The sequence below is a fragment of the Tasmannia lanceolata genome, unplaced genomic scaffold (genome assembly GCF_043159265.1).
Source record: "Tasmannia lanceolata isolate RefF3 unplaced genomic scaffold, GAP_Taslan_0.1 ptg000016l, whole genome shotgun sequence".
NCBI lineage: Eukaryota > Viridiplantae > Streptophyta > Magnoliopsida > Canellales > Winteraceae > Tasmannia > Tasmannia lanceolata.
In genome coordinates, this window is record NW_027518693.1 from 7,748,733 (window position 1) to 7,771,764 (window position 23,032).

The 23,032-nt window shown below is 46.1% G+C and overlaps 1 protein-coding gene across 3 annotated transcripts; it reads left to right on the top strand.

Annotated features, from left to right (window-relative positions):
* Positions 1 to 15,967: 15,967 nt before the first annotated feature.
* LOC143848045 (sulfate transporter 1.3-like) lies at positions 15,968 to 22,843 on the top strand. 3 transcript variants are annotated; one of them, XM_077356825.1, is made up of 14 exons: positions 15,968 to 16,122; positions 18,391 to 18,766; positions 18,851 to 18,899; positions 19,015 to 19,222; positions 19,611 to 19,785; positions 19,871 to 19,936; positions 20,024 to 20,137; positions 20,270 to 20,386; positions 20,475 to 20,601; positions 20,729 to 21,015; positions 21,115 to 21,305; positions 21,809 to 21,894; positions 22,006 to 22,082; positions 22,296 to 22,843. In XM_077356825.1, exons 2-14 carry the CDS (start codon positions 18,434 to 18,436, stop codon positions 22,443 to 22,445), a joined length of 1,980 nt encoding a protein of 659 aa, XP_077212940.1. In that variant the 5' UTR covers positions 15,968 to 16,122; positions 18,391 to 18,433; the 3' UTR covers positions 22,446 to 22,843. The 3 variants fall into 3 exon arrangements, with proteins under 3 accessions (XP_077212940.1, XP_077212942.1, XP_077212941.1); XM_077356827.1 differs by having other exon boundaries at positions 18,428 to 18,766; XM_077356826.1 differs by having other exon boundaries at positions 15,969 to 16,122; positions 18,434 to 18,766.
* The last annotated feature ends 189 nt before the right edge of the window (positions 22,844 to 23,032 follow it).

Genomic DNA, 23,032 nt, shown 5'->3' on the forward strand with positions numbered 1-23,032 from the left:
AGCCTTATTAGATAAAATGACACAAATCCCCTTTGTCTCATAGAAAATAATTAAAATAACCTTATCTCATTGAAAATGACTAAAATAGGCAAGTACAGTATGGCCCACCGATTTGTATTATCGAATCCATTCATTTATTAATCCCTCAATAGATAGGCCTACAATATTTGTTTAGTTTTTTCAATAACTGAGCCCACAAACTTCTTGGGATAATAGTAAGAAATGGAATGTAAAGCCTTTTAGTACTTTATAGTCTCCTATTTCTTTACGATTAACACACAACTTCAAAGGCCAGTTCACTCCGGAGTCTTCCTATTTCTTTACGATTAACGAAGAACTTCAAAGGTCAATTCTCTCTAGGTCTCTGTTAAAGAGTCCCAAACATTTCCAAGAATCACAGAATATGCCGGACTTCCCCAGAGTGACCCATAGTCTGCAAAGTATGTTGGTGCATGAACCATAGACAGCTCTACATATTTGTTCATAGACAAAAGTCAAGACCCTAATAGGCTTCCTCTTCAAGTTTCAAACAATTTCCAAACCACAAATATACGTTCTTAGCCAAGCGGCTTCTTGCTGCTTGCCCTGCTCGTGTTATCCAAAAGTTTCCAATGTAATAAGTTATTTAGGGCAGCCATTTTTGGCAGCCATGAGTAATTATTCTGTGGAATATATGTTGGCCCATTTGTGAAGGAGGTACTGAGAAGGAGGGAAGGGAGTGAGTTGAGAAGGCACTAGTGGAGGAAGCCTTGAGAGCATGAGAAATCCCCAAAAATTAGTGAAAAAATACACTACACAAATTGTTTTTTTTTCCTGATTTTCAGGGAGTTTTCATGCTCCCCTCACTCCCAACTCCCAAGTCACTCCCTCTCGGCCCATCTATAACAATATTAAGGGTGTCAATCAGGGGGGATGCCAGAAATTTTGCACAAGGAGGGCAGAAATTATAGTAATTTTTTATCTATCTTAAAATTAAGATAGAAAAAAATTCTATATGAAATTTTGCAAAGGGGGGCAAAAATTATAGTAAATTTTGCACAAAGAAGGGAGATAAAGATGGAAAAATTAAAATTTTAAACTTATTTTCTATCTTAGGAATGATTGGAAAGGGGGGCATATTTTTTAAAGAAGGGGGTAAGTATAAATAATTTCCAAAAAATTAAGGGGGGCAATTGTCCTCCTTTCCTTTCAAGTGGCATCGCCTATGGTGTCAATGGATCCAAACATTCCGATGGACCATCCGTATTCGAACTTAAACGGATAAGATCTAAATGCATTACTTGGGTCCATGGACACATTTCACGTTCCTATAATGGATCCAGACAGCTAACAAAAGCCCGTGGGACATTCCTAGATATGAATTAATTATACTATTCTTAAAAAATACCTCCAATTTCTGTAACATTAAGTATTATTTTTGCAATTTTTTCGAACGATTCCTATTTTCAGTATTTTGTCATCCATCTCTCAATGTTTTTTTTTTTTTTTTGGTAGATAAGCTGGGGTTTGGCGGACCCCTACTAGATCATTAATAAGATATGAATTTACAATATAGTGTAGATGCCCTCTCAACTGTATAGGAATACAATACCAAGTAGCGGAGGGGGATAATGGACAGGGGAATATCGTCTCCTTTACAGGGACAATCAATTTTGACAAATAATTTACCACTGCATTAGGTTCTTGCCAAGTGTGAGTTACTCTTCATGTTTTGAAATAGTGGAGGGCATGTCTAATGGTTGCAATTAGTGGCCTTAGTCGCCATGGGCAGCTGTATTTTCCATTGATTACGCAGACTTGATCCATATTTCTTCAACTCCTCTCTGTTTCGTTAGAGATAATCCTTGGTAGATGGCGCGGATTCTAGAGCGTATAATCAATATTTAGGGAAAACATGTTGCGAACATAGCCGCCAGAGTCTCTTATTATGCCTCCTATTGCTGTTCCTCCCATGACTAGGGTTGCATCTGTATTTAGCTTGAAACATCCTCTCTCTGGCTTCTTCCAGCTGCATGTGTTCTGCTCAGCTTGTTTTGGCATGAAATGGTAGCATGTTACGGTCCTGAGTGGGGGCCCACCTAGGTATGGGACTGGGTGGGACCTAGCCTGGTATGGGACTGGGTGGGACCTAGCCTGGTATGGGACAGGTTTACAGGGCCTCGTCTAACGCGTTCCATCTGGAGCTTTTGGCATATCGGTAAGGGATCTACTTAAAGGTGCCTATAAATGCCCTTGGAAGAAGAGACCTTTGTTAGAGGTTATCAATGAAAACCTACCGACATTCAACTCTCGGAGTATTACTCATACATAAAGTGAGGCAAATTGTGCAAGGAATTATCTCTCAAAAAGGATTTGTGTATATAAGGGAGAGGATATGCCCCCCAATCATTCCACCACATCTTTTGGACATTGTAACTAGAGATGTCCATCAGCTCTAAAAATAACTACAATAAAAGATGGGATTTGCTAGTGTCCATCGCAGAAGGCATTTCGCGGATGGTCTGTTGCATGTGAGTCTGCCACATCGTGAATGAAGACAAAATCTGCTGAAAAGTGTGCATGTGTGGCAGCTCTCACATGCAATAGACCATCCGTGAAATGCCTTATGTTATGGACGTTAGCAAATCCCATTTAAAATAGGGAAGTGATAAATCCGCCCCTTTGTGTTACTTGGAACACCAGGAGCAGTATACGTGGCAATCAGCCACATTGAATTCTTCTGACGTGATGTCCATCAGCTCCTCTGCAGTCATTGATACACAGCTGTTGGGTGTCCCAAGTGATTAAAAGGGGCGGATATGTCACTTCGCTAAAAAAATAAACTTAAAAAAATTTGTAACTTATTTATGCTTTTATTGCTAAGATATAATCTTAATGATCAACCTTGGGTCCCAAATGGCATACATGTGATCAAGACCATTGATCAACGTGGACAAAAATAGATGGACTGGCTTTACGAAACTAGATGGGTTAACAGCTGTTGACAAGCTCATATAGACGGATTATTTGATCGAAGTCACAGGATCACCTAACTATGGTGGGACCATCCCCAATGGGTTAGTTAACGATTCGATCATGTAAATGTGACATACAAGGGTATCAATCACCTTCATTAATGTTTTGCTTGTTTTTTGGGTTGTGAGGCCAAAAATTCTCCGGGATTTCGTTTGGAAAATAATGATGAAAGTGAAAGTCACCATCAATTTGGGGATTGGAGCTCAATTCCCTGTCGCAAGGGTTTCCTCTTTATTTTCTAGACTAGAAGCCCTCTTCTTCTTTAGTTGCCATCTTCAACATTTGGACATATCTCCTAAGATATAGCCCTCTTCTTCTTTTGTTTTACTCCCATCTTATTTTCAAAGAGAAGGAGAAAATGACCATGCAGGACATAGACCCACTGGTACGTTTAGTCTATGAATATTGTTGGCCATCTCAAGTCTGACCTCGACCTTTCATCAACTATGAGGAAAAGACATCCTAAATATGTAAGTTATAAATTTTTACATTTCTGCATCTTCTGAATGAGACCTCAGTTTGGCTTCAGACCTTGGCCTACTGGGTCTCTAATGACCCATTAGATCAATTAGATCAACGGTCCCAATCACGTATTAGATCACGACTGTTTTTGTTCATCAAAACCAGATATTCATCCTAGTTGATCTCTGAATATTTGCATATGTAGTGTTTTTTATTTTACAGTAAAAGAAACATTTAGGGATTTTTTTATATTTTTTTTTCAAGATAAACTATTGTCCCCCAGTTGTGAGACTAAAAAACAGGAAACAAAAACCAAGAAACAAGTGTCTCTGACAAATAATGGAGAGATTATTAGTTTTGGTTACAATTCAATTAGCCCTGTTAGGCCTAAAATCGGTAACAGGTTATGGTAGGGCTGGATGGTCCGAGCTAACAAGCCGCGAGTGAGGGGCTGGTTGAGTCCTGCGCTGCACAAGGGTACAGACAAGAAAGAAAAGGGTCAGAGGACCAACCCGGAGTGATACTCCGGACGGGCGCTTCGACACTCAAGTCAGTATGAGCAGGAGTGCAGAGCAATGTCAGAGCAAAAGCTTAGAGTTTTGGTTCTCAGATTTTCAGGACCCTCACCTTAGTACAAGTGAAGGCTATTTATAGTGATTCTGAGCCACCTGTCTAGGACAGGTGGTAATTCTGAGCCACCTGTCCAAGACAGGTGGTGAGCTCTGTATGGACCAGGTCTCATACCTAAGAAGGGCAGGTGGAGGTCCCTGATTGGTCCAGGTGCCACACCTAGTGGGGACAGGTGTTGGCCTTCCAACGGTCCTTGTGAGGGCCACGTGCCAGCAGCTAATTGGATGCTGAGTTCAGACCCCTCAGTGCTGAGTCCGGATTCCCTCAGTGCTGAGTCCGGACCCCATCAGTTGCCCCCTGGTTCTAAGCCATGAGAGTGGCTAGAAGAAGCAAAGAGAAGGTAAAGACAGCGTTGGGCCGGCCTTAAGGCCTCCGGGCAGCTTAGGCCGGGCTCAGATTCAGCTAGGAGAAATCGTGGCCGGACAGGAGACTCCGGGCGCCCTGGCCTGGCCTTGGAGTTTTGGCCTGAAGGAGCAAGGCCGGGCAGAAGACTTTCGGCTATCCAGTACGGCTAAATTTTTGACCAGAGGTCTGGGCGGCCAGGCTTCCTGGACGTCCTTGGTTCAGGAGGTTATGCGGTCCTGTTCGGCTAAGGCTGTGAACGGCCAGCCGGGCAGGTCTTTGCTTGTAGCGCTTTTCATCGTCTAGCGCTTTTGTCTGCTAGCGCTTTTGTCGCCTAGCGAACGCGCCATATCCTGTCCGGACAGCCGGACAGGTCTTTTGTCTTCTAGCGCTTTTGTCATCTAGCGAACGCGCCATATCCTGTCCGGACAGCCGGACAGGTCTTTTGTCTTCTAGCGCTTTTGTCGTCTAGCGAACGCGCCATATCCTGTCCGGACAGCCGGACAGGTCTTTTGTCTTCTAGCGCTTTTGTCGTCTAGCGAACGCGCCATATCCTGTCCGGACAGCCCGACAGGTCTTTTGTCTTCTTTAGCGAATGCGCCATATCCTGTCCGGACAGCCGGACAGGTCTTTTGTCTTCTAGCGCTTTTGTCGTCTAGCGAACGCGCCATATCCTGTCCGGACAGCCGGACAGGTCTTTTGTCTTCTAGCGCTTTTGTCGTCTAGCGAACGCGCCATATCCTGTCCGGACAGCCGGACAGGTCTTTTGTCTTCTAGCGCTTTGGGACCTGTGCCTTGTATTTAATGCAAACGGCGCATTTAATGCGGACGGCGCATTTAATGCGAACGACGCATTTAATGCGGCAGGCGACGTGGCGCACTCCGGCTGGCGAGAAAGGGGCGGGATTTTTCCCGCTCTTCCCAGCCTCTCTATAAATACTGAAGTTTACTCTTCATTTCTTACTTTTCATCTTTTACTCTCCTCCTCTTCTGTTCGGCTATTCAAGTTTTCTGCCCGCTTCGGATCAGTGAGCCCGGAGATCCTCGTCCAACACTTCAGTTCGGTAATCTCTTTTAGCTTTTCTTTTCTTCCCTTTTTTATGTCTAGCACTAGTTCGGAGACGGACTCCAGCTCAAAGGAGTCCGGTTCGACCAGTACCACCACGGGGTCCGGGGCGTCGGAGAGGGCGGTGCCGGCCTCACCTATAGTGGAGGCCGGTATTGAGGGCGAAGAGCTAGTAATCGTAATAGACGAGGAGAGCGGTGAGAAAATGAGTGTGGACTTAGACACAATCTCGGCCTGTGGGGACGGACCGGACCGGGTAGAAACCAGCGACGATGAAGAGGACGTCGAAGCGGCAGTTCCTCGATTGTCGCGTATGCCAGTCGAGGTGATAGCGGAGGCGCAGATGGAAGCCAACCCACAGTATAACATCGGGGCCCTATACGAGGTGAACCATCTGTGGCCGAGCAGGCTTCAGACCGTCAGGGACAAATACTGTATTCCTAGCCGGTACATTCTGAGGGCGGCTGTTGAAGGGGATCGGGCCAGCAACGATAGTGCAGACCTCTGTGTATATGAAGAGGCCTTACGGGCCGGGCTTAGGCTCCCCTTCCACCCCTTTTTTGCGGACGTACTGAATTATTACGGGCTGGCAGTTACACAGGTCGTCCCAAACTCTTGGAGAACGCTGGTCGGCTTCTTGTACCTTCTTGAAGTCCGGCTCCGTAGGAACCCCACCGTGCCCGTCTTCAGGATGTGTGCGCACCTGAAGAGGCATAAGGACGGCGGCTGGATCTACATTAGCCAGAGGCCTGAAATGAGAATGATCACCGGGATACCTACTTCCATTCACACATGGAAGAACGGGTTTTTCTATGTGAAGGACACCGTGCCGGGCTCACACTGGCCGTTCTCATTACAATGGAGAACGCCGGACACTCGCCGCCTTAGTAAGAAACCAGCCCTCGAGGACTATGACCATATGACCTTCGCTCTGATCAAAGAAGAGCTCAAGCGAGGTCAAATACACTGCTCAGAGTTCGAAGAGGAGGCCGAGCTGGTCGCACTCGGGGTCAGTCGTGCGACGCCGGCACGTACGTAGACCTTTTAGGCCAACATTTTGTTTTTCTGAACTGTTCTTCAATTGTCATAGTTCTGACTGCGTTCCGTTCTCTCTTGCAGAAATGGTGAAGCAGATGTCCCTTTTGGACAGAATCAAGCAGACCTCTGGCGCGTCTCCAGCGCAGGAGCAGCCCCAAACAAAGGGCAAGAAGAGGAAGGTGCCGGAGTCGACTCCGCCGATGGTCGCACTGGCTAAGCCTCTGAAAAGCAGCCGGGCGACGCATAAGCTTGCCCTATCGAGCCGGGCAGATACCCCGGGTCAGAGCTCCAAGTCCGGAGCGGCAACAGGGCCAAAACACGGCGGGGCAGTACTGGGTATTGCGGCGGCCGCATCGGTTGGAGGCGACAACGTCTTCCGCCCGAACTGGGCCGTGCAGAAAACGGACACCGGTCTGGGGGATACCCGGGTGGCCACAGAGTTGATGTACAAGGGCGTCCTCCCACGCGACCGGTTAGAAGTCGAAAAAGAGGTGCCGGAGACCTGCGAAGCGGCAATCAGCTCCGCCCTCTATCAACTCCAGGTCTACTCGAGAGATATGGCCAAGAAGCGATATCTCTTCTCTGAGACGATCACAAGGATCGAGTCTGAGAAGGCCCAACTCCAGAAGGAGAACGGCGAGCTCATCGAAGCCGTCCAGATCAAAGAAGCCGAACTTAACAGCTTACAGGACGAACTGCAGAGGGTCAAAAACCAGGCCGTGCAGGATCTCCTAAGTTCGGCGGAGAGGGCCGGAAAGAAGGAGAAAGCGGCCGTGGAGAAGGCCGTGAAGGAAACCGAGGAGAGGAAGGAGGCTCAGCACTTCGACTTAGGCCTCCAGGCTTACAGGGCGGGTTTCCTTCTCTGCTCCGAGCAGGTGAAGAGGCTTCACCCCGGCATCTCCTTGGACGGGCTAACCGTTCCGTATGCACCTCCGGAGGAGGAGGAAGATGAGGAGGAAGACGAACCGGACTCCTCCCGGCCTATTGAGGCAGATGCGGAGGTGACTGTGGCCGCCGTCTCCTCTGCTGAGGGCGGCGAGCTTGCAACCCTCACTCCCACAGAGGTTGTCACCGAGGGGGTGGCCGACGAGGAGGCCTGAGTAGCAGCCCCCTTTCTTTTTGGTGATATGTTTGTTTTGCACAGTTTGTAAGGCCCATTCTTTGTAAGCCAGCTCGGCGAAGAGAGCAATTTTGTAATATGAATACTGAATACAAATACACTTTTGTTCAACTGTTTGTACGGCATTCTTATTTTTTGTACGCATTATTTCCGCGCTGCGTCGTTGACCGAGCTGGGAACGCACCACTACTGTTCGTCCTAAGTCTGCGAGAACCGAGCTGGAAGCTTGGTACTCAAACACTTAGAAAATATTTGAAGGTGGTTTCCACTGCGGGCATCCTGGCTGGAACTGATCTCCAAGCCACTAGGATGAACCGGAGTGCACCACTACTGCTCGTCCTAAGTCTGCGAGAACCGAGCTGGAAGCTTGGTACTCAAACACTTAGGAAATATTTGAAGGTGGTTTCCACTGCGGGCGTCCTCGGCTGGAACTGATCTCCAAGCCACTAGGATGAGCCGGAGTGCACCACTACTGCTCGTCTTAAGTCTGCGAGAACCGAGCTGGAAGCTTGGTACTCAAACACTTAGGAAATATTTGAAGGTGGTTTCCACTGCGGGCGTCCTCGGCTGGTTTCTGATCTCCAAGCCACTAGGATGAACCGGAGTGCACCACTACTGCTCGTCCTAAGTCTGCGAGAACCGAGCTGGAAGCTTGGTACTCAAACACTTAGAAAATATTTAAAGGTGGTTTCCACTGCGGGCGTCCTGGCTGGAACTGATCTCCAGGCTGGAACTGATCTCCAAGCCACTAGGATGAACCGGAGTGCACCACTACTGCTCGTCCTAAGTCTGCGAGAACCGAGCTGGAAGCTTGGTACTCAAACACTTAGGAAATATTTGAAGGTGGTTTCCACTGCGGGCGTCCTCGGCTGGAACTGATCTCCAAGCCACTAGGATGAGCCGGAGTGCACCACTACTGCTCGTCCTAAGTCTGCGAGAACCGAGCTGGAAGCTTGGTACTCAAACACTTAGGAAATATTTGAAGGTGGTTTCCACTGCGGGCGTCCTCGGCTGGAACTGATCTCCAAGCCACTAGGATGAGCCGGAGTGCACCACTACTGCTCGTCCTAAGTCTGCGAGAACCGAGCTGGAAGCTTGGTACTCAAACACTTAGAAAATATTTGAAGGTCGTTTCCACTGCGGGCGTCCTGGCTGGAACTGATCTCCAGGCTGGAACTGATCTCCAAGCCACTAGGATGAACCGGAGTGCACCACTACTGCTCGTCCTAAGTCTGCGAGAACCGAGCTGGAAGCTTGGTACTCAAACACTTAGAAAATATTTGAAGGTGGTTTCCACTGCGGGCGTCCTGGCTGGAACTGATCTCCAAGCCACTAGGATGAACCGGAGTGCACCACTACTGCTCGTCCTAAGTCTGCGAGAACCGAGCTGGAAGCTTGGTACTCAAACACTTAGAAAATATTTGAAGGTGGTTTCCACTGCGGGCGTCCTGGCTGGAACTGATCTCCAAGCCACTAGGATGAGCCGGAGTGCACCACTACTGTATGTTGATGTTTATATAAGTGACTCAAAGAGGGACACTTGTTCGGGAAACTTATTTTATTCATTCCAAAACTTAGATGATTACAGCAGTTCTTTACAAGCCTATGAAGGCAAACAAAATTACTGATAGTAGATCCGAAGATTTCTAGAATTCCAGGCGTGTGGTAGCATCTGTTTGTCAAGGGACTCTAACCGATAGCTTCCTGGGCGGATGACTTCTTTGATTCGGTACGGCCCTTCCCAGGTCGGAGAGAGCTTGCCCACGCTTCTTGGCTGGGAAACGGAGGCCTTCCTCAGGACTAGGTGGCCGGCACGGAATTCTCTTGGTCGGATCTTGACGTCATGATATCTGGATACTTTCTGCTTATAGGCCGCAGCCCTGATCTGAGATTCCTCACGGACTTCTTCAAGCAAGTCAAGGTTGGCACGGAGTCCGTCCCCGTTGAGCTGCTCACTGAAATGGACGATCCTTGGGGAGGGGACGCCGATGTCAACCGGGATCACTGCTTCTGTTCCGAAGGAGAGATTGAAGGGTGACTCGCCTGTGGCCGTACGCGGAGTAGTCCGATACGCCCAGAGCACATGATACAGTTCGTCTGCCCAACGCCCGGCCTTGCCATCCAGTCTCTTCTTTATCCCCTGCAAGAGGGTCCTGTTCGTCACCTCTGTTTGCCCATTCGTCTGAGGATGTGCCACAGATGTGAATCTCTGCTCTATCTGCAGGTCAGAACAAAACTTTCGGAAGTTCCTCGAGTCGAACTGCTTGCCATTGTCCGTTATGAGGACCCGGGGGATTCCGAACCTGCACACCACTGATTTCCAGAAGAAGTTCTGTACATTCTGCTCTGTGATCTTGGCCAGAGGCTCTGCTTCTACCCATTTGGTGAAATAATCAATGGTGACAACGACGAACTCACGGCCTCCCGAGGCCGGCGGGAAGGGGCCCAGAATATCCATTCCCCATACTGCGAAGGGAAGAGGACTGATGATCGGGGCCATTGGAACGGGTGGCTGGTGGACGGTCGGAGAGAACTTCTGGCACTTCTCACACTTTTTCACAAGGCTCAGCGCGTCCTTCCTCAATGTAGGCCAGTACAGACCTCTCAGGAGGACTTTAATGGCGAGGGCCTTGCCCCCGAGGTGCTCTCCGCAGATTCCTTCATGGGTTTCCTGCAGGGCTAACAAGGCATCACTGGGGCGAAGACACTTTAGATAAGGGAGGGTATACGACCTCTTGTATAGAGTCCCGCCATCCAGTGAAAACCTCGCTGCCCTCTGCGTGACCTTGCAGGCCTCCTTTCTCTCTCCCGGGAGCTCTCCGCTGCGCAGATACCTGATTATCTCATCCATCCAGCACGGCTCATCGTCAATCTGCATCACCACGACGGACTGGGCATCGATACTGGACCTCTTCAGAAACTCCATGCGAATTTCTCTGAGGGCGGTGTAACTTGATGCTGCAAGCTTTGATAGCACATCTGCCTTCACATTCTTTGCTCGGGGGATTCTGACGACTTCAAAGCTCTTGAAATAATCGGCCAGACTGCGGACCCTTCCCAAGTACTTGATCATCCGCTCTTCACGGGCTTCATATACCCCCTGGATCTGACAGACGACCAGCTGTGAGTCGCAGTACGCCTTCAACCTCTGAGCACGGGTCTGCACAGCGAGATTCATCCCGGCTATGAGCGCTTCATATTCTGTTTCATTGTTGGACGCACGGAAACCAAACCTCATGGCATAGTTCAGGACGAAGTCCTCTGGTCCAGTGAGAACTAGCCCTGCACCACACCCTGTCTTGTTCGATGACCCGTCCACATAAACTTCCCAGAGCGGCTCTTCCAAAACTGGATGCGCGATGACGGACTCAGTCCCGAGGGGCGGTGATGCTCTGGAAACGACTCGTGGCTCCGGTACAGCCAGCTCTGCTTCTGGAGACGGAACTGCTATCAGCCCGGGGTCTGGGTCCGGAACTGTGCACTCAGCTATGAAATCAGCGAGAATCTGAGCTTTGATCGCCGGCCTAGGTAGATACTTGATATCAAACTCGCTGAGCTCCACGGCCCACTTGACAAGTCGGCCCGAAGTGTCTGGTCGGTGGAGGATCTGCCTGAGAGGCTGCCCTGTCAAGACCTTGATCGTGTGCGCCTGGAAGTACGGCCTTAGCTTCCTGGCCGCCATAATGAGGGCGCACACGAGCTTCTCTACTCGCTGATATCTGGTCTCTGCATCGTGGAGGACCTTGCTGACATAGTAGATCGGCTTTTGCTGGTTAGACTCTTCTCTGATCAGTACTGCTGCAACTGCCAAGGGTCCCGCTGAGAGGTACAGAATCAGCTCTTCTCCTGGCTCTGGCGTGGACAACAAGGGGGGGAGGATAAGTACTGCTTCAGCTCCTCGAACGTTGCTTGACATTCCGGAGTCCAGGGCGCGGTTTTTATACCTTTGATCGCATTGAAGAACGGGAGGCATCTCTCGGCGGATTTAGAAATAAACCGCCCCAGAGCTGCCACTAGCCCGGTCAGCTGCTGCACTTCTCTGATAGTGTTGGGAGGAGTCAGCTCCATTACTGCCTTGATCTTCTCTGGATTCGCCTCTATTCCTCTCTGGCTTACCATGAAGCCCAGGAATTTGCCTGCTCCGACGCCAAACGTACATTTGGTCGGATTAAGCTTCATGTTGTGCTCCCTCAAGACTTGGAAGGCCTCTTCGAGGTCGGAGACGTGGTTGGAAGCACTTCTGCTCTTCACTAGCATATCATCGACGTAGACCTCCATGTTCCGACCGATCTGATTTCTGAACAGCTTGTTGACGAGCCGCTGGTAAGTGGCTCCTGCATTCTTCAGTCCGAAAGGCATCACCCGATAGCAATAAGTCCCCTGGTCGGTAACGAATGATGTCTTCGGGATGTCTGACTCGTACATTCTGATTTGATTGTATCCTGAGAATGCATCCATGAAACTGAGCAGCTCGTGGCCTGCTGTAGCGTCAATGAGCTGGTCTATTTTTGGGAGTGGGTAGCTGTCCTTTGGGCAGGCCTTATTCAGGTCTGTGAAGTCTATACAGGTCCTCCACTTCCCGTTGGACTTTTTCACCATCACCACATTCGCGAGCCAGTCCGGATACTGGATCTCACGGATGAAATCGGCCTTCAAAAGCCTCTCCACCTCTTCTCTGATGGCTCTCCGCCTTTCTGGTGCAAAGTGTCTCCGCTTCTGCTTCACGGGCTTGCAGGTCTGATCGACACCGAGCTCGTGGGTGCTAATCGACGGGTCAATGCCGGGCATGTCTGAAGGAGTCCAGGCAAAGACGTCTGCATTGGCTCTGAGGAACTAAGCGAGATCCTGCTGCGCGGCCTCTGGCAGGGCAGAGCCGATCTGGACAACCCTCTGTTCGTCATCGTTGTTCAATTGAATAGAGATGAGGTCCTCTGCGGGCTCGTTGACTGTGACCTGCGCTTCGTCTCTCAGATCGTACAGCTCGATTGGAAGAGACTCAGACGCATTCTTCCCTCTCAGCGCTGCCGCATAGCATCGTCTTGATTGAGGCTGATCCCCTCTGACTTCACCTATGCCTCCTGGCGTAATGAACTTCATCTTCTGATGATAAGCGGAGGGAATAGCTCGGAGGAGGTTCTGGCCAGGGCGTCCTAGAATGGCATTATAGGCTGACTTGGCCTTAACCACCAGGAAGGTCACCATAGCGAAGGACTGGCGGGGCGGCTCCCCGATGAGAACTGGAAGCTCAATCTGCCATTCGACCTTGACAACTTCTCCTGAGAACCCGAACAGATCTGAGTTGGCCGGCTTCAGACGGTCAGCTCCGATCATCATCTGTTCGAAGGCGTGATAGTAGAGGATGTCGGCGGAGCTCCCGTTGTCGACCAGGATCTTCTTCATTTCCCAGTTCGCCACTAGCATGGTGACGACCAGGGCATCATCGTGCGGGAGGATCAGACCGTCAAGATCTGCCTCCGAAAAGGATATCTCATTTTCCGGCTCGGCCTTCTTGCTGCAGGCATGGACGGCGTTGACCTGCCGGGCATAGGTCCTGCGGGCCGATGAAGAGGTCCCTCCCGCGGTCGGCCCTCCTGAAATGGTACCAATAACACCATGAGGTTGAGGTTGAGGTTGAGGTACCTGAGGAGGGAGAACGGCCGGGGCAGGAGCTTGGATGCGGTCGCCCAGAGGTTGGGCGTCTCGAGGGCTTCTGTCTCTGGGCCTCGGGTTGTCCTGGCGCTCCCTTCTGTTGTCATTATTTTTTAAGTACCTTCCGAGGTACCCTCTGCTTATCAGCTGCTCGATCTCCTCCTTGAGATGAATGCAGGCATTGGTGTCGTGGCCGTGACTCTTATGGAACCGGCAATACCTGGACATATCTTGCGTGCCCGCCTCTGGTGTCTGCTTCTTCGGCCATCGGATAAAGTCTTCTTTCCGAATGGCTGCCAAAATTTGAGCCCTGAATGCGGTGAGCGGCGTGTAGCGCTCCCTCGTCGGGGGGCTCCTCTCCTTTCGAGGCCGGGGGGAGCTCCTTTCCTTCCGGGACGGGCTGCTCTCCTTCCTCTGAGGTCTATCGTCCCTACGTTGCTTGGCGGGGTTCTTCTCCTCTGGTCTTCTCTTGCTGACGGAATCCAGGGCAGCGAGAGTTTCCTCGACGGAAATGTACTCTTCCGCCCCGGTCATCAGATCTGCCAGGGACTGCGGATTGCGCCGGGCAACTGCTCTTCTGAAGTCAGTGGACCGGGCTCCAGCCAGAAGAGCATTCGTTGCCGCGGAAGGATCCAGGTTGGGTACCTGTAGGGCCTCCCTGTTGAACCGGCCAACGAACGCTTTTAGGGCCTCACCGTCCTCCTGTCTCAGGGCCATCAGTGAAGCTGTTGTCTTTCGAGGTCTTCTGCTGCTCATGAAATGTCGGGCCAGGTCGTCCCCGAAGTCGTCGAAATTGTCCACAGACTTGGGCTTCAGCCGCGAGTACCAGTCTCTCGCGGCTCCAGTTAATGTGGTGGGGAGTGCCCTGCAAAGGAACCCGTCCGACGCCCCGTGGAGAAGCATCGTGGTCCTGAAGGTCTGCAGATGATCCACGGGATCGGTGGTCCCATCGTACTGCGGGATCTGCGGCATCTTGAAGCCCATGGGGACTGCCGCACCGAGTACCCTGTCTGTGAAAGGGGGATTGCTACTGAAGATCCTCGAAGCAGGGCGGCCATGATCTCTAGCCAGCTCTTCGATTCTATTATCGATCTTCTGGATCCTCAGTAACATCGGATCATCCCTCTGCTCGGCCAGACGGGCAGGTCTACTCCTCACGGCTGATGGGCTCCTTGCGGATCCGGATTGGCTGAGGGGACTCCTTCGCCGGTGCCGCGATCCCTCTCCGTGCATGGGGTCTCTCTTGCTGCCACGTTTCTGCACGGAGGGAGATCGTGACCGGTGATGCTGACGAGGCTCAGGGCGCACGTTCCTGTCCCGCGAGCGGTGGTCTCTTCTTGTGGAGTGACGAGTTTGGTCCCGGGGTGGAGACGCGCGTTCTCTGCGGGAGCTTTCTCCCCTCTGAACGGGTCGAGGAACCTCGACTGGGTGTTGCTGGAGTGCGGGGGCCGCATTCCTGAACTGCGCAACTACAGCAGTCATTTCTTGAAAAAGGGCCCGCATCTCCCTTGGGGTCGGGGTAGGGTCTGAACGGTCCGAGTGGGGCGAAGTCCGCTCCACGGCCGCCCCGACCTCTACCTGCGAGGCCAGCCGCTCACTTCGTCCTTCACGGGGGGCCGTAGCCCGAGTAGCCCGAGAAGTCGGAGGTGCTCGCTTGCCGGTCTGTCCTACCATTTTTATCTGAGTGAGATTTTGAACAGCTTTTTGTTGCGTGGTCCCACGGATGGCGCCAAATCTGTTAGGCCTAAAATCGGTAACAGGTTATGGTAGGGCTGGATGGTCCGAGCTAACAAGCCGCGACTGAGGGGCTGGTTGAGTCCTGCGCTGCACAAGGGTACAGACAAGAAAGAAAAGGGTCAGAGGACCAACCCGGAGTGATACTCCGGACAGGCGCTTCGACACTCAAGTCACTATGAGCAGGAGTGCAGAGCAATGTCAGAGCAAAAGCTTAGAGTTTTGGTTCTCAGATTTTCAGGACCCTCACCTTAGTACAAGTGAAGGCTATTTATAGTGATTCTGAGCCACCTGTCTAGGACAGGTGGTAATTCTGAGCCACCTGTCCAAGACAGGTGGTGAGCTCTGTATGGACCAGGTCTCATACCTAAGAAGGGCAGGTGGAGGTCCCTGATTGGTCCAGGTGCCACACCTAGTGGGGACAGGTGTTGGCCTTCCAACGGTCCTTGTGAGGGCCACGTGCCAGCAGCTAATTGGATGCTGAGTTCAGACCCCTCAGTGCTGAGTCCGGATTCCCTCAGTGCTGAGTCCGGATTCCCTCAGTGCTGAGTCCGGACCCCATCAAGCCCTAATGAGTGATTATATAGAACACTCAAAGAGTTAAACATAGAAAGAGATAAATATAACCAAGCAACAGATAAATCTAGAAATCCTTCCTACTAAGATTACACTAATTACTAATTTAATCTAGCCACTTCTCACCCTCATCTCAACCATGCCCCTCAATTCTCACTCCTTCTAGCACTCGCTCCATCCCTCTCACCACATGGAGAGACAATTTATCATGAAAGAAAAATCCCTTTTCTTTTTTTGACAATTTTGACACAAAGGACAAAGACAACGTGAAAAAAGACTCCAAAGTCGTCGTTTCGTTATTCAGCGTATTATCCACATAACAGTCAATTGAACATAAATCAAGTTTTCTTTGTTCTAAATTTTTGAGGTGTTGTTTAGAGGTCTCTGAAACAATTTGGCTTTTTCTTTATGGACCCTTTTTCTCTCTAGAAATCATCCTCTTGGTGCACTATCGATGGTTTCCATGTAAAGCTTTTCTCTCCTAGGAAAGGTGAGAGGTCAATAGCCTTTTTTGCCTTTTTGGATATATAATATAAAAATAACCCTTTTCATAGAATTGTATTGGGTTTTATTAATTTAATGAATATTTTTAATAATCTGAAGAACCAAGAGTCTGGTTTAATGGCTTGATTGAATAATTTGAATCTGTTCAGCTGGCTTTTGAATTTTACCATCAGGTATGATTTACTTGCATCATATTGGTATTGCATAAGAAATATTACTAGTACTGGGTTTCCTTGAACATTCAAGATATTGTTCTTTATATATATTCTATAGTTTGATTTTCCTGAGAAACAAAAAAAAAATTATAGATGGAGAAAATTAATAAAATACAAGGATTGAACAAGTGAATACTTTTCTTATATTTTGAAATATGGGTTTTCTTTTTTTGTTCTTTTGGCTACTTCTCTGCTAGTCTTTTTTATTTATAATGTCTATGAAAAATACAGGGACCCTTTTTCCATTTCATTGAAATGGAGACAAAAAGCAGTATGAATGTTGTCATGGCCTCATGCGGGGAGTAGAAGTCGTACTTGGCTTTGGCTTTACATGACCAATTGTTTAACAGCCACGACAGAAAAATTCCTCCGACATGATTCTCTTTCTGAACTTTCCATGGAAAATCAGATCTTTCTTAAATTAATATTCTGGTAGGGGTCAGCCTAAACCCAGCTTGCCGATCAAAAAAAAAAAAAAAACAGATGTAATCAGAGCAGCCAAGTCAACACCTTTCTTAACCATCTGTTTAAGTTCATGAGTACAATAATATGCAAGAAATATGTCAGTTAGGTTATAATTAAAAATAATAATTAGTTTATACTTAGCAATTGATGCAATGCCAACATGGCAGCCATGTCATGCCTAGGTGTATTTGGTGGAGTTTCAATGTTCATTCCCGCATTAAAGCTTCTGACCGATTTTCAACCAATGTTTTGGGCTATTAAATGGCAGAATCATGGAAATGATAAACTACAAAGTTGTAGGTCTCTTTGAGATCTTTCCAACAAGTATTTGTGCTCGAAAATTAGCCCAGTTGTTAGAAAATTATGGCAATTTTAGTGGACTGTGTCAATGGATTCCCAAAACAGTCAAAGTTAATGAGTTACAGTGCAATTAATGTTATTTAAGTCCCTAAGTTAGCTAGTGGAGAAGGTTGAACGAATTTTCTTTGGTTTTCTTTTATTTAAGGGGTTAGAAACCATCTTTTGGGGGGATTTTGGATGTTGATAAACTTATGTAATTGATGGAATATCAATTGGGTTGAGCATTGCTCCCATATTCCTCTTCTTCTCTTGGATGTGATCTTGTGTTCTAATTTCTCTTCTTCTTCTTCCCTCTTAAGCACCCGCATTAGCAATCTTGTATTGGGTATCTGTAAGATCTAGGTTCATAATAATGGTGCCTTATCCCTCAGGGAACAAGTTTGACATGCAATTCTGTTAAAGATTATATAAGCACCTTCTCTATTTCTATTTTAGAGGGGCAGAAGGCTCTGTGTTGGAGTACTTGTTGTCAATTCCTTCATTATAGTCCCTCTGTTTTATTATATTGTATGCAATTCTCCAACTTCCCTTCTTAAATCAAGCACAAGAGAGCCTTTATTCATGATCATTCTCTCATAGGTTAGCAAGATCTCAGATTCAGTACACCCCTGTTGATTTAATTGGGTAATTATCTCTATTGACTTAACTAAGTCCCACTTACTAGATAGCTTGTTCTAATTTATCTGCATTCTGTTATATATTTGAGATTTGGTTGAATGTTTGGTTTCATATTTCCTATGTCACAAATGTCACCGATATTTTCAAAATATAGCATTTTTATCGTGAGAGTTTGATAAAACGAGAAAATTCCGGACTAATCCCGAGATTTTTAAAATATAGCAATATTTTCGTTTTTATCATAAAATATCCCAATAATATCGTGATATTATCCTGATATTTTTACGATATTTTATTTTATATATTTTTATTAAATTTAATATATTTTTTTAAATAATGTTAATTTTACCGTTTATTTCTCAATATGAACCCGGAAAATTAATAAAAATTAATCTATCCCAAGATTTTCCCTTGCCGAGAAATTCCCGAGAACGACATTTGTGACATAGCATATTTCTATTAAATTTATGTGTGATGTCTTCTGATTTAGATATCTTTGTATATATGTAATGCTGTAGCGTTTGTTACTTTCACTTGCTAACACATATTAAGGACTGTTTGAGACTTTACTGATAGAATTTTGTGACGTCGTACAGGTGAATACTTTGTTCTTGTATTCACCTCTAATTTTAGTCTCAGATGGGTCACTCTGTTTCTGATGATCATGAAACAAAAGAATTGGACATCACCACCCTGAATTCCACACATAATGGGGATGAATTTCCATTTGTTCACAAGGTGAGATTGCCCCCTCGACAAAAGCTCATTACGGAATTCACTTCTACAGTGAAGGAAACGTTATTCGCCGATGACCCTTTCCGCCCTTTCAAGGACCAACCAAGGTCAAAAAAGTTTTTCCTAGGCCTTCAGGCCATATTTCCCATCCTCGAATGGGGGAGACACTATAATTTACAGAAATTCAAAGGAGATCTTATTGCGGGACTAACCATTGCCAGTCTCTGTATACCACAGGTAGATAATTTAAAGAAACTAGTTGCCTCCATTTGGTAACCAGCCTAATAAATTCTCTAATGTGAGATTTGTTCTATGAAATAGGACATTGGGTATTCAAAGCTTGCGAATTTGGCTCCCCAATATGGGCTATGTAAGTTACACATTCCCATTTAAGTTTATTATTTTTATTTAACAATAACATAATGACTTATTAGTTATTACCAATTGATTTCATGGAAAAAATTTTCTTTTATTGAATGTAACAGACTCTAGTTTTGTTCCACCGCTGATTTATGCCTTTATGGGGAGTTCGAGAGACATTGCCATTGGTCCGGTAGCGGTTGTGTCTCTGTTGCTTGGAACTCTGCTCCAGAATGAGATTGACCCTATCTCCAATCCAGTTGAGTACCGCCGGCTTGCATTCACCGCGACTTTTTTTGCTGGTATTACACAAGCCGCACTTGGGTTGCTCAGGTAACTAACATAAATTGCAACCACGCATTCCTTTTGAAATTACAAAACCAGAACTCCCCACAAAATTAAGGCCCTGTTTGTTTTGGATTTTGAGAACTGATTGTGAGTCCAAAACTCATTATTGGACTCAAAATTAAATGATACTATACGAAGCATCATTTTTGTGATTATATTCTGCAGTGTGTTGTTAGTACTTAGTACTACATTGCTTTGTTTATAACAACAAACTTCTGATTATTTATGGAGCCAATGTCTGCATGCTTTTCTCTCACTCCATGAGGATGCGATTTAGCCATTTTAATTGTTGATAGCTATTCTCCTGTGTCCGATCGTTCACCAATATCACTATTCTATGTTATAATATCAATAACTTTGGTTACATTTTCAGGTTAGGATTTTTGATAGACTTCCTATCTCATGCTGCCATTATTGGGTTTATGGGTGGGGCAGCCATTACAATTGCCCTACAGCAGCTCAAAGGTTTCCTTGGCATCAAGAAATTTAGCAAGAAGACCGATATTGTTTCTGTTATGCGTTCGGTATGGGGTTCAGTACACCATGGGGTGAGGAATAATCACTCTTGAAAATTGAGTAAAATAGGTGCAGTCAGTTGCATTTATTAACCATTAACGTTTACTGCATCTACAGTGGAATTGGCAGACAATACTATTAGCAACAGTGTTCTTGGCTTTCCTTCTACTTGCCAAATATATCGTAAGAGTTTCTCTTTGCGCCATATAGCTTGAACTTTATGCTCGTCTGAGGTTTTTTCCCTAATTCTTACATAATTTGATGTAACAGGGGAAGAAGAGAAAGAACCTTTTCTGGGTGGCTGCGATTGCCCCTTTGATCTCTGTTGTTCTATCCACCTTTTTTGTATATATCACCCATGCCGAAAGGCATGGTGTTCAAATTGTAAGTAATCAACTTTGAATTGAATGAAAACTCACAACTCTTCTTCTTGAAAACTTAATGGAAGTGTTTTCTTGAATTATTGCGTCGCAATAAAACCAGTACAGTACTAATATTGCTTCTGATGTCTAAAAGGTGAACCACATAAAGAAGGGTATAAATCCCTCATCTTTGAATCAAATTTATTTCACCGGTGGATATGTTGGGAAAGGTTTCCGAATTGGTGTCGTGGCTGGTATGGTGGCCTTAACGGTAAGTCAGTTCCAGAGTTCAAGACTATGTGTACAGATATTAAAATTACATTTCTATATTCTAAAACCAAATGCTATGGATTTATCAGGAGGCTGTAGCGATTGGAAGAACATTTGCAGCTATGAAGGACTATCAATTGGATGGAAACAAAGAAATGGTGGCCCTTGGAGTGATGAATGTTGCGGGGTCAATGACTTCTTGCTATGTGGCAACAGGTGAAACAGCTAATTTAGAGCATATGTATGTATGTAAACTTGGACAAGTTTGCCACAACAATCTTCTATTTCAAAGCTCCTGTTTTCTTTGTGTCTACTCTTGGATTGATGGGTTTCCATTTTTCAGGTTCCTTTTCTCGCTCTGCGGTGAACTACATGGCTGGATGCCAAACAGCTGTTTCTAATATCGTGATGTCGGCCGTAGTATTCCTAACCCTAGAATTTATCACACCCCTCTTCAAGTACACTCCAAATGCCATTCTTTCATCTATCATTATTTCAGCTGTGATCAGCCTAATAGACTATGAGGCAGCACATCTGATTTGGAAAATCGATAAATTGGATTTTGTCGCCTGCATGGGAGCCTTCTTTGGTGTAATTTTTGCATCTGTTGAGATTGGCCTTTTGATTGCGGTAAGAAGCGGATTGTCCTTTCAACTAACTTTTATTTGCCCACGATGATCTGCTGGATACTAATTACTAAAATATGTTTTCATGATCTCTTTCAAACAGGTTGCGATATCATTCGCAAAAATCCTTCTGCAAGTGACAAGACCAAGGACAGCTATACTTGGGAACCTTCCCAGAACAACCATCTATAGGAACATTGAACAGTATCCTAATGCAAAGAAAGTTCCCGGTATTCTGATTGTGAGAATTGATTCAGCTATCTACTTTTCCAACTCCAACTATGTTAAGGAGAGGTATTGATGGACTTGATTGTGTCTCCATATTTTTCAGTTCAAAGAATATACTGTTAGGAATGGTGTCATGATTTAAGTTTTTATATCTAATTAGACAGAATTGGGTTCATTTTTTTTAGCAAACTTCAACAGAGAACCCAAAATTTAAACAGCATGCAGCATACCACAATCACAGTAGATAAAACAGCAAATAGAAAAATCTGTAACAGTGACATCTTAACAGATGCAGCTAACAATTACAGTGTTTGGCATACTAAAACGATGTCCTGTGTCCTTTTATACTTCCATCATTCTATTTGACTTACTAAAACTATGTCCTTTTATACTTTCATCATTCTATTTGATGTTTTTGATTGATATGTTCAAAACCCAAGTGGGAATTTTTACTGGCAATTCTACTTACTCTGTATCAGTCTTATGCTGTTAAGTAGGTTTAACCCCACATGGGCAATTACAAATCCCACAAGAACATACTAACAACATTTAAACATGTTTTCTTGCAGGATCCTGAGATGGTTGGGTGATGAAGATGAACAACTGAAAGCAAACGACGAACCACGTATTGAGTATTTGATTGTGGAAATGTCACGTAAGCAAATCTGAATCAGTCTTATGTTTCCTTTTTTTAACTTTTTCATTTGTAAACATGTTGAATTCAGTTGAGCCTAGACTTATTTTTACGACTTTTTTTATGTTGCAGCTGTTATCGACATCGACACCAGCGGCATCCACGCCTTAGAAGAGTTGCACAGGAGTCTCCAAAAGCGAGACGTTCAGGTGAGCAACCACACCATAATCCCATATAGAAAAAATGAAAACAGGAACAGGATTTTATACATTTTCTTTCCATGAATTATGAAAATGCCCACCATTTCTATAAATTACGCGAATTCCACTGAGGATGAGAATGCTTAATGAATCAAACCATGTACTAACTTCTACTATTATTAGATTGAAAAGTACCTCAAAATTCTCATAATGTTTCAACAGCTTGTTCTAGCCAATCCCGGGCAGGTGGTGATCGACAAGCTCTACGCGTCCAAATTCCCAGAGATGATTGGCCAAGACAAGATCTTCTTGACGGTCGCGGATGCTGTGATGACCTGCTCTCCTAAGATGATGACGGCTGAAGACCTCTGAGGATCAGCACACACCTAACTCCCTTGAAAGAGAAAACTCACCATGGGAGGAGACTGAAAGCTTAGAAAGAGGGCAGAGGAAAGGTGCAGGAATGGATTAGATTCATGGGCTTGAAGGAGAATTAAAAATTTGAGATAAAAAGTTGTGTATATAATGATGAGTGGGGTGGCAAAAAGATATAGGCAATGGCGTGCAAAAAGTTGGTGGGTGGACTGGATTTTGGGAGGTTTATTATGGTTATGTAACGTTCCCTTCTGTAAGTGTCAAAAGTGGTGCACTTTCTGTTTTTTTATGAATTTAAAAAGGGAAATGACTTCCCTTTAAAAGTTAACTGTTGTATTAGGAAATGACTAAATTATACTTGTTGTGTTATAAAAGCTACCAAAGTTAGTAAGCAACTTTGGCCAAACTACCAAGTTGCCATGCTTTAAAAGAAACTACAACTCATTAAAAGAAACTATTAAGTCACTAAGTTGTGGATATAGTACTCTTTTTTCTAATTCTTACCTTCTTTTTTTCTTCTTAGTTTTAGTGATTTTTAAGGATTTTTTATCTAGGAAAACCATTATTAAAAAGATAAATCAAAT

What these genes read in the sequence shown, in the direction of transcription:
- LOC143848045 (XM_077356825.1), top strand. Translation starts at nt 18,434, where the DNA reads ATGGGTCACTCTGTTTCTGATGATCATGAAACAAAAGAATTGGACATC. An exon ending in TTCTACTTGCCAAATATATC is followed by an intron (nt 19,937 to 20,023) that starts GTAAGAGTTTCT and finishes TTGATGTAACAG; the next exon opens with GGGAAGAAGAGAAAGAACCT. An exon ending in TCCAAAAGCGAGACGTTCAG is followed by an intron (nt 22,083 to 22,295) that starts GTGAGCAACCAC and finishes ATGTTTCAACAG; the next exon opens with CTTGTTCTAGCCAATCCCGG.